Source organism: Propithecus coquereli, unplaced genomic scaffold, assembly GCF_000956105.1.
Source record: "Propithecus coquereli isolate 6110/MARCELLA unplaced genomic scaffold, Pcoq_1.0 Scaffold113, whole genome shotgun sequence".
NCBI classification, from domain to species: Eukaryota; Metazoa; Chordata; class Mammalia; order Primates; family Indriidae; genus Propithecus; species Propithecus coquereli.
This window is the reverse complement of record NW_012135303.1, coordinates 2,172,766-2,184,618: the sequence shown is the minus strand read 5'-3', so window position 1 is coordinate 2,184,618 and position 11,853 is coordinate 2,172,766. Positions and strand designations below refer to the sequence as shown.

Sequence of the window (11,853 nt, the reverse complement as noted above, 5' to 3'; positions counted from 1 at the left end):
TATCAAAAATAACATCCTATCACTTATGCCATATTCAATACTGATATATACTTACAGAGCCTACTTAATGTAAGTATTGTATAATATTCTAGCATATGACGAGAGTACAATTATTTTTCTATTGAATATCATTTAGGTTGTTTCCAACTTTGCACTATTATAAAGAATGCTGTAATCAGACCTCCACAGTATACATCCTCTGATGAAAAGGTGTAATTAATTTTTCTAGAGTACGTGTCTTAAAGTGGAATTGCTGGTTGTGAAGTATGTGAAGTATTCATCTTTATAAGATTATCTTAAATTGCTTTCTAAAGTGGTTGTACAGGTCCAGAATCCCTTCTTTGAAATTTTTTGGTCCAGATTTATTCTGAATTTTTGGAATGTAATGTGGTAATATTATAGCATACTCCTAGCAACTATTCTATAGATGGTATCACATAATGAAATGGTAATTCTTTATGGATAGTCACACTAAGAGGAATAAATAAAGACTGTAAGTAGCCTCATGCAGTTCTAATCTGGTTTTGCAGCCAAATGAGTTCCAAAAAACTTTGTTTTCTGAGCTTTTTAGATTTTAGATTTGTACATAAGGGATTGATAACCTGTACCAATTTTCATTCCTATCAGCAATGTATAAAATTTCCCTTCCCCACACTTACTTTATGACTTAGTATTGCTAGACTTTCAAAAATCTTTATATTATGGCAATTTTCATATGTGAATCAAAGTAGAGGTAATAATATAAGAAACCCCATGACTCCATGTATCTGTCATCCAGCCTCAACAGCTATCAGCATAGTCAGTCTTGTCAGTCTTGTCTCATCTATACCCTTTACCACTTCCTCAATCCCCAGTTTTACAGCATATTTCATATATCATATCATTTCATCTGTAATTACTAAAGTATATAGTATATACTAAAGTATATATCTGTAAAAGATAAGAACTCTTTATATATTAATACATATATATACACATTATGTGTGTATGTATATACATACATACATATGTAACAATCCCATTATCACACTTTAAAAGAATTAACAGTAATTTCTTTTTTTTTTTTTTTTGAGACAGAGTCTCACTTTGTTGCCCTGGCTAGAGTGAGTGCCGTGGCTTCAGCCTAGCTCACAGCAACCTCAGACTCCTGGGCTAAAGCAATCCTACTGCCTCAGCCTGCCGAGTAGCTGGGACTACAGGCAGGTGCCACCATGCCCGGCTAATTTTTTTTTTCTATATATTTTTAGCTGTCCAATTAATTTCTTTCTATTTTTGGTAGAGACGGGGTCTTGCTCTTGCTCAGGCTGGTCTCGAACTCCTGAGCACAAACAATCCGCCCACCTCGGCCTCCCAGAGTGCTAGGATTACAGGCGTGAGCCACCGCGCCTGGCCCCAGTAATTTCTTAATGTTATAAAATTTCCAATGTTTATGTTTTCCCATTTTTATCACAGGTTTTTTTTTTCCCCCCATAGGTTTGTTCAAATTCAAATTCAAACAAGGTTCACAGATTGCATTTGGTTAATATAGCTCTTAAATTTGTTTTCCTCTAAAGATTTCTTTCCTTTTTTCCCCCAGTAGTTTGTCCTGTAGTGTTTGCTGTATTCTGGATTTTGCTGATTCCGTCTCTGTGGTGTAGTTTGTATTCTTTTATCTCCTGTATTTCCTAAACCGTTAGGTCTAGAGGCTTGATTAAATGCAGATTTGATTTTTGTATGAATACTTCATAGATGTGCTGTATACTTATTGCTATCTATGTGTCTCTCTATTTGTGGTATTTAGATTGATCAGTGGATCAGTTGTTTTAGAGTATTGTCAAATGTTTTTATTTTTGCCAATGTGAGCAGTGTGCGATAGTATTTTACTATTGTTTTAATTTGCATTTCCCTTTCACTAGTAAAGTTGAACATCTTTTTATTTGTTCATTTACTACTTTTTTTCCCTTTCTGAATTGCTTCTTTATATAGCCTTCGCCTACTTTTCTGTTTGGTTGTTCCTTTATTTTTTATTTTTAACCATTTGTGGTTCTTTATATTCTGTATAGTAGTTCTTTATTATGCGTATTATAAAATGTGTTTCTCAAATTGTTACTTTTCTTTTACTTTTATTTATGGTGTCTTTTAAACAAGTTCTAAATTTTAATGTCAGCTTTTATCAACATTTTTATTAATTATTGGTGGTTTTTATTTTGTATTTTAAAAGTTTGCTGTATCTTGTGGTAGAGTAGAATATTCAGCTTAAAATCTTAAACTCTAGATTTCACATCTACTTATTTACATTATCTCTTGCTATGTAACAAGTTACCCCAAACTTGGTGGCTGAAAACAACAAACATTTATTATCTCACAGTTTCTGTGGGTCAGGAATCCAAGAGCGACTTAGCAAAGTGGTTCTGCCTTGTGTTGTTTCACAAGACTGCAATTAAGGTGTTGACTGGAGCTGTAGTCATCTCACGACTTGACTGGGGGAGGATCTGCTTCCAAACTCACTCATGTGGCAGGCCTTATTCCTTGCCACATGGGCCTTTCCACAGAACTCCCTCACCATGTGGCAGCTGATTTCGCCCAGAGAGAGCAATCCAAGCAAGAGCGAGTACCATCATGGAAGTTACAGTCTTTTTATAACCTAATATCAAAAATAACATCCTATCACTTATGCCATATTCATTAGAAGTAAGTTAATAAGTCCAGCCCATGCTCAAAGGGAGGGGATTACACAGGACATGAATACTAGGAGGCAGGGATCATTGGGGGCCATCTTAGAGGCTGGTTACCGCATTAACAGCCCAAATAGAAATAAGAAAATAAATAATTATAAAAGGAAATAAATTTGTAGATGATATTAATGTTTATTAACTAAATGTAGCATTTACTAATTTCTATTTATAAAGTGGTAGATTTCATTATTATTAAGTCATATGTATGTAAATATCAGTAGACATTCAATCACTGATATTTGCTAATTTCCTTACCATAATTGTGGTACATTTGGTAAATTTTACAATAAACTTTTAAATTTATGTATTTGTACATCTTAAGAGTTACTGATGTGTAATAGAAGGTGTAGATTTTGACATTGCCACCACCAAGTTATTTTTAATATAGTGTCTAGAATAGATGGACACTTGAATTAATACCTGTAGTTGGTTTTGGCCCACAGGGAGTAGAGCTGTGGTAATGGAGTGTCAGTATGGGCCAAGGAGAAAAGGTTTCCAGTTAAAAAAAATCAGTGAGCAGGAAAGCAGGTCCTGTCAGCTCTACAAAGCCACTTGTCCAGCTCGGTAAGCTTTCTTTTCTTTTATTTGTTTTTTATTAAGTACTTATTTCTTAACAGCCAATATGCATATTTTATTAAGTTTAAACAGTGCAAAAAGTATACAGTGAATTCTAAGTTTTCTTTCACCCCTGTTCCCTATGTCTCTCTTTAAGGCGACAACTCTTGATCCGTCTTCCAAAGATATTCCGAGTATATGCATGCATATATGTATACGGAGAGAGAGAGAGAGAGAGATCTCCTCTGCCCCCATAAATGTTGTTGAAGATTTCAGTAAAGCTCACTAGTATTTTTCTTTCCCCAGAGTTAGATAGTAATATACCTTCCTTCCCACTATGAATTCACATGGATTTATTCCCAATCTGAATGCCTATAGTGGTTATCTACCGCACAGGTATGCCACATACTAGTGTAAATGTAGTGACTTATATTTTGCTCTTTTTCCTTCCCAATATATCTCAAAGCTGACTTCATATCTGATATAAAAGCACTGTGCCTTTCTTTTTAATAGCCATATAGTATTCCATTTATGGATGAATTATTTTATTAGTCCTCTAATGATGGACATGTAAGCTATGAAAATTATTCTTTATTATTGCACTCAAAGCTGCAATTAATGACATTCTGCACATTTGGGCACTTGTGCAAGTATAGCACTAAGATAAACTCCTAGAATTAAAATTGCTAGGGCAAAGGTTATATCGTTTTTAAGTGTTGACAAATATTGCAGAGTTGCTTTTTAGAGAGATTTTTACCAATTACCAGCAATGTATGAGACCAATGCAGTAAGTTTTAGATAGAAAGGGGCTACCGAGTAGTCATTGAACTGTATGAGAAGGAAAAATGTGAACCAATGAGATGTTATAATGCCCTTTACATCATGAATATGATTTTTTTAGACTCTGAAAGTATTTTAAGACATTTTTTTAGACATTGAGAGTGTTTTAAATTATTAGGTAAAATAAAAAACTTAAAGATAAAATGTAGTGGTTAGACTTAGTTGATTTTTGAAACATCTTATTTTAGCATCACATCTCATCCTATAAAACTCAGCATTCTCAAGTTTTTAAAGCCTAGTCAGAAGGCTTTTCATATTTAATTTGATAATGTTAATGTTAGACAATATTTAAACCTGACAATGAAACAAAACTTTCAACTGCTTTCTAAATATAAGCAATATAAAAACTTCAGATATAACTTTGGAGAAAACCTCCGTATGTGAAGAAATAATTTTATTCTCCATTATTCTACAAGTACTTTTTGAATATCTACTCTGTGCCCAGAAACTACATTGGGTGCCATAGGAAGCAGGGAGACCAAATGAGGAATAAAAATTTACCTAATCCCAGGAAATTTAAAATATTGTTAGGGTGGATCAGAAAACAAGAAACTAGTAGAGAACATGATGGTATAGTATACATTGTGAAATGTATAGGTTAGCTACTAATAGGTATTTAGAGAAGAAATATATCCATACAAACTCATGGCAGGAAAGAAAGTGCAATTTAACCTGGATGCTGAAGTTTAAATTGAATTTGGATAGGTAGAAAATTAGAGGGAAGATATTGTAGGCTAGGAGAACCCTTTAAATAAAGATATAGAATGATTACACATTGAGAACATGAACTTCACAGGAAAAGAAATTTTATGTTTGAAGTAATAGAAAGTAAGATTAGGTAGATAAATTAGAGTCATAATGGAATGCCTTGAATGTTGTCAAGAAATTTGTGCTTGATTAAAGAGCAGGCATATTCTTTAACAGAGGAATACAAATGTGAAGAATTATTGTGGCATTTATGTATCGAGTGAATTTAAGTAATGAAACGGAGGCACAGAGGCCAGGAAAAAGGCTATTAAAGTAATCCAGACATGAGGTGATTATAGCTTCCAGGAGAATGGAGAGAAATCCAGGAAAAAAAATGTTAAAATCTGTAAACTTAAATATTTTACTCAAGTAATGATTATTGTTAATTTGCTAAGTATTATGCACTGAGAATATGGCATATTTTTTACATAAGCCTCTGAATACTTTCTAGATAAATTGTATTTTCTCTAAACTTAAATGCTTAAACTTCTTGTTGATAAATTGGGTTTTCTTGAGATTATAACATAGTGAAATGCATTTTTCTTTATCTCATATAAAGGATTTACATTAAAAAGGTACAGAAGTTTCCCGAATATAGAGTTCCTACAGACCCCAAAATTGATAAGAAAATAATCAGAATGGAGCAGGAGAAAGCCTTTAACATGCTAAAGAAGAACTTGGTAGATGCTGGTGGTGTTCTTAGGTATGACATTTCTATAGTTCTTTTATTTTCTAAATTAATGAGGTCCATTTGCAAGAATTGTTTTGTAGGAGAAATTATAATTTGGTTTTCCAGTTATCTCATTAAGTAATGGTTTTATAAGGTAGATACCTCACCAGTAGTTTCCTAGGTATTAAATTGATTGGCTACTGTATAAGCCATTGAGTTCATCAGGCAAAGGTTGTAGATAATTCTGACCAAAGAATTATACTATACTGGCTGAGTGCAGTGGCTCATGCCTGTAATCCTATTGTTCTGGGAGGCTGAGGCAGGAGGATCGCTTGAGGCCAGGAGTTCGATACCAACCTGAACAAGAGCAAGAACCCGGTCTCTACCAAAAATAGAAAAAATTAGCCAGGTGTGGCGCATGCCTGCAGTCCCAGCTACTGGGAAGGCTGAGGCAGGAAGATTGCTTGAGCCCAGGAGTTTGAGGTTGCTGTGAGCTATGATCATGCCATCGCACTCTACCTAGGGCAACAGAGCAAGGCTTTGTCTTAAAAAAAAAAAAAAAAAATTATATTATACTATATATGCTGTATACCATGTGGAAGCTTTTCCCCAAAATCACCAATAAATATTTAGCAACATATTTTATTGTATATTTAGTACTTTGATTTAGATACTTATGAGGAGCAGAACTTGCAGCCACATTATATTTTTTAACCCATCTTTGATTACTTATGCAAACAGAAATGAATTCTAAACCCTAAATAAAATTCCATTTCATGCCTTTTATGCTTCAGGTTTTACATAAGAAGAAATAGTAGCTTTCTCTTTTACTTTCCTTTATGTGTCAGTCCAGGTGAAGAATTTGCTGTTGTATAATGGGATTAAGTGTATGGAATATAGTTTTTGTGTGATCTTTAAAAAAAACCTTTAGTTATATGAAAAATCAATTGAGTCAATAATTAAATCCTTCAGTTTGGAGAACATTGTGTATAATTTCTAAGTAGGCTCCAATTCATGCAATATCATTGTAACAATTTTGTACAAAAGTACCAATTAAAGCAGTTTCCTACCAGATCAGTTCATTTTCCCAGCATCTGTTTTTTTGCACTGCTCTCGAAGAGATCTGTGTTCACCTTTAGTTTATTCTCTTGCTCATTGGGCGAACAGGGGCTGGGAGTGCTCTAGAGGCAGTATGTTGAGCTCATGTGAGGGAAGATTCTCCCATATAGCTCTAAATTGCATATCTTCTCCGGTTGGAAGGATGATAGGTGCAACAGAGAAGTGTAGTTTGGGACAGCAGTGTGATGGATAGGAAAATGTGCAATTTAAAAGATGATTTACAATGTTGTCTCTTTATTTTTGAGGTAAAATTTCCTTAATGTGAAATTTAAAATACCATTTTTATATATATACTTAAATCCCTGTATCTCCCTCAACTTTAGGGCCACAGTGAGTCTATAAAGGTTTATAAATATTTTTATTTAATTGGGTATAAAGCAGATCTTATTAGAGTTAAGCAGAGGTCATTTTAGATTTTGTTTAATATGGTATAATCATATATAATTTGTTCTTAAAAAATTATAAGTACTCACCTAAGTAATTGTGATTCCTGCCTTTGCCTAATATTAAATAATTTTAATATTTAAATGTTAATAATTTTAAATATTTTCTCTTATCAGGTGGTATGTACAGTTACCTACACAGCAAGCTCATCAGTATCATGAATTGGAGACTCCCTGCCTCCCTTTGTCACCTTCCCCTTTTCCTGTGTCTTCTCTTGAAGAAGAAACTACAGTTAGAGATGAGAATTGTGCATTACCCTCACGTTTACATCCTCAAGTCGCACATAAGATTCAAGAATTAGTATCACAGGGAATAGAACAAGTGTATGCAGTAAGGAAACAGCTAAGGTACTTTTACATTTTTCATTTTCATTTGTTGGTTTAAATAATACACTAAACAGTGTAGATATTTTCCTGGATATATGCTACCAGAATAGATAAGGAACACAATTTATTAATTTATTTAAATAATCTTTTTTATGAACTGATCATTTTGCATCAATTGCTTGGCATAATATGGTATGATATGGTTTATTATAATTCTAATTAGTCATTTGAGATATTCCGTATTCGGTTATGGCAAATTATGATATATAAATTGAATTATTTAATAAATACCTTTAGAGAAAAAAAATTTTATAGAACCAAAGATTTTAAAACCCAGGCCAAGGTACTTACTTCAAACTATTTGAAATGCAATTACATTTTATTACAATAAAAGAATTTGAATAGTTCTTTATCTAATGAAATTTTATTTATAGTACTCTGGTCTAATTTTATTGATCCTCAGGAAGCAATAATAATTATATGATCATTAGCATCATCATCATTGTTATGTGGTACTTTCTATGTGTGTGCCAGGTATTGTGCCAAGTTCTTTACAAACATGATCTCATTTAGTCTTATAACAGCTCTATAAAGTTGGTATATTTATTTCAATTCTACACATGAAAAAATTGAGACTCAGAATGGTTAAATAATTGGCTTACGAGGCAGAAGCAATCCTAGATATGAGTCCTTTGTCAGAAATGTGGTTTGCCCCTTCCATTCACTGAGAGAAAACAGCTTATAATGAATATTTAGGAAAGCATGTTTACATTTGCCTTTCATAGCTACATTTGTAAACTCATGTAATACAAATCAATGGAGAAAGAACCATGTTCTAATAAAATATTTTCAGTTTGCTGAAAAAAAAGAGGCAGAAGCAGAACTGAAATTTAGGCCTAACTCTGTAACCTGTGCTCATTGTTATGATTTCTGGTACTTAATCTTGCTCTTACTGGTTATTATGTAATCTGATCTGAACAACAAAATGAGTATAGTAAGATCTCTTTTAAAGTCATCAGTAGGTTCTTAGAAACTGCTACTTAGTGAAATGACATACAGCAGGCGCACATATAACATTGTTTTGTTCAACATCTTTTCATTCAAAGTTATTATAGTGGCAATGAGAAAAAAATGATTTCAAGTCCTTTTGCTTAAGGTTGCAGTTTCTGAGAACCCATCAATGACATTAAGTGAGGACTTACTGTAATTCCCAGTATTAATATTATTCCTTAATTAATACATGACTTTTCTATTTAGCAGCTTTCTTAAACATTTTATATTTATTTCCACTGGAGCATTGTTAGAACAAAGCCAAAGTATGGTAAAGCCATTCATTATTTATTATACCTGAATCTTAAGAACAGAAGTATAATACAGCTCTGTGATTTGCTCCACCGAATATAATGCACAAAGCATATATACATATTAAACTTTATCATTTCTTTCATGTATTTATTTTTTACAATTATGTAGCAATGCCGCCTTCCATTTCTATCTTTTTTCTACTTATAAAATTCACACCCATCATATTTCATATAATATTAATTGGTGCCTTTGGAAGCAGTATAACATGATATTTATGCCCATAATGTGGGTATAGGCCCAAACTCTCTTACTTAATAGATAGGTATATAACTTTGAGCAAATTATTTAACTTCTGCAGTCCTCAGTTCCTTCATCTGTGAAGTGGGAATGTTAATTTTACCTATGCCACAGGATCATAGTAAGGGTTAAAGGAGATATTTGGTGTGAAGTGTTCCATACAGGACCTGAGATAGTAAGCATTAAAAACATTATTATACTTCATTCTGGGAGGCCAAGGCGGGTGGATCGTTTGAGCTCAGGAGTTCAAGACCAGCCTGAGCAAGAGCGAGACCCCGTCTCTACTAAAAATAAAAAGAAATTAGCTGGACAACTAAAAATATATAGAAAAAATTAGCCGGGCATGGTGGTGCATGCCTGTAATCCCAGTTACTCGGGAGGCTGAGGCAGAAGGATCGCTTGAGCCCAGGAGTTTGAGGTTGCTGTGAGCTAGGCTTATGCCACTGCACTCTACTCAGGGCAGTAGAGTGAGACTCTGTCTCAAAAAAAAAAAAAAAAAATTATTATACTTAAACTGAAAATAATGATTTCATTCCATCCATGAAAGTGTCAAAGCTCACTCTAATATATTTAGGTGTTTAACCAATGAAAATATTACATTTCTATAATCTGCATGAATTCTATGATTTAATATATGGTAAAAATAAAAGTGGGAAAATATAAATTACTTATGGAGCTATAAACCATACTTTACAAAAGTTTATGCTACAAAAGACTCTTCTCTCTTTTGATCTAAAAGTATATTGCTAAATGGTTTATGTTTTTATTTTATATTTTCCACAGAAAGTTTGTGGAAAGGGAAATGTTCAAAGCTGATGAGGTACCTGAAAGACATAATTTATCTTTTTTTCCAACTGTAAATGATATCAAAAATCACATCCATGAGGTACAGAAATCCTTGAGAAATGGAGATACAGTATATAACTCAGAGATTATTCCAGCAACGGTATGATTACAACCACAATTCCTTGTTTTATTACAAAATCTTTCTCAGCTTCTGATAATATTTGGGCTAATAGGGAAGGCTACTATTAGGCCATCTGAATAACTGTGATATAAGAAAAGCTAGTGGCATCTTTTTCTTAAAATGTAAATACTATGAACTCTCAGATAATGACTAAAAATTTTTATTACTCTTACAAGAAGAAAAATTAGTGAATTTCCAACTCTGACTCTAATAAAAACAACAATCTTTTTAAAATCAACATATTTTTTCTCTGTAAAAATTATTTCTTATTCCTTTGACAGATATTTATTGAGTACATACTGTATATATATATATATCCCCCTTTTTTAAATAGATGGTCAGGTTTAATTGTTCATACTTGAACACTGAAAGTGATGATGTTGGTTCTATATGCTATCTATGGATATCAGTTTTACCTCATATTTTGATACTGTAGTTTTCCCCTAAATATTAGTTATTTCTATGAAAGTTTTGCCTACTCTGAAGAGATTACTATAATTACCAAGAAACTGCTAATTACAATCCAGGCAGTGGTTATGGTATTAAAATCTAAGGAGCAATATCCTTTGCTCTCCTAACTTTTACTATCCAAATTTAGTAACTGAATAAATTTTGATTTTTTTAAAAGTTAGAACTACTATTCCTTGCTATCTGTAACTCTTAATTATCACTATCTAGAATCCAGAAATTAAAACAGATTTGGTTGGCAATGCTCCTTTGACATCTACACTTGCTATCCATATTCTTGCTCTCTTAACTCAAGAACCTAATGTATTTGGATAGTAAAGTATACTTGTGCTTTGAGAATGTGAACAAGTGAAGAGAATAATTACAGAATATGGTAAAATTATTCTATTAATGAAGAAAATGTGACAGTTGCATTGATTTTTTTTAATATAAATGCTTTTTTTTACTGAAATAAATGTTTCCATTTCAGCTTCAGTGGACTACAGACAGTGGGAATATTCTCAGAGAAACTGTGACAGTTACATTTGCAGAAGGTAGATTATCTTAAATACCTTTAAAATATAAAATCAAACAGTGTTAAAACTGAAAGGAACTTGAGATATTATCTCCTCTAAATAAATTTTATAGATGAGGAAACCAGGACCTAAAGAAGCAAGAGCAACTATATTAGGAATTATCAAAATATTTCCTGCTTTTAAAATTTCCTTTTATACTCAGCTTTTTTGCTTTTTTATGACTGAAATTTTGAAGCTGATTACTAGCACAGGGAACTAGAAGGCTGGCTAATTCCTGTAGTAATAACCATACGATACCTTGATTTGGGGACTATTGTCCATTTTGTACAGTTTGCTTTTTTTCCATTATGTTCTTACTCCTCTATTCTCTCAATATTCCAAGCTTATTTTGACCCTTATACACCTGTTCTCCCTTCTGGAAATGTCTTTTTTCTTCTGCATGGCAAACTTTTCTTATTCCTCAAATAGTAATCTCTTTTCCTCTCTTAACTTCACCTCCTATATAAAGTAAGCTATTCATTCTTTTGTAATTACCTCTGCGTTTAACATGGTAACCTTTTGTTTAGGTGTCTGTATCTTTCATTATGGTTTGAGTCAGGGGCAAGGATTATATTTTATTCAAATTAATATACCTAGTACGTAGCATAGTAACTGCTAGAAAGTTAACACCTTAGCTGGGTGCAGTGGCTCACACCTGTAATCCTAGAGCTTTGGGAGGCCAAGGCAGGAGGATTGCTTGAGGCCAGGAGTTGAAGACCCCATCTCTACAAAAAAATATAAAAATTAGCCAGGTGTGTTGGCATGCGCCTGTAGTTACAGCTACTTGGGAGGCTGAGGCAGGAGGATGACTTGAGCTCAGGAGTTTGAGGTTGCCGTGAGCTGTGAT

General features: G+C 33.1%; 1 protein-coding gene across 1 annotated transcript in view; it reads left to right on the top strand.

Annotated features, from left to right (window-relative positions):
* The window catches only part of CARF (calcium responsive transcription factor), a 100,387-nt gene that overhangs the window by 18,662 nt on the left and 69,872 nt on the right, over window positions 1-11,853 (top strand). Inside the window, exons 7-11 of the mRNA XM_012655044.1 lie at window positions 3,158-3,278; window positions 5,416-5,559; window positions 7,206-7,436; window positions 9,801-9,963; window positions 10,922-10,985. Coding sequence (XP_012510498.1) covers window positions 3,158-3,278; window positions 5,416-5,559; window positions 7,206-7,436; window positions 9,801-9,963; window positions 10,922-10,985 — 723 coding nt within the window. The remainder of the gene's footprint in view (window positions 1-3,157; window positions 3,279-5,415; window positions 5,560-7,205; window positions 7,437-9,800; window positions 9,964-10,921; window positions 10,986-11,853) is intronic.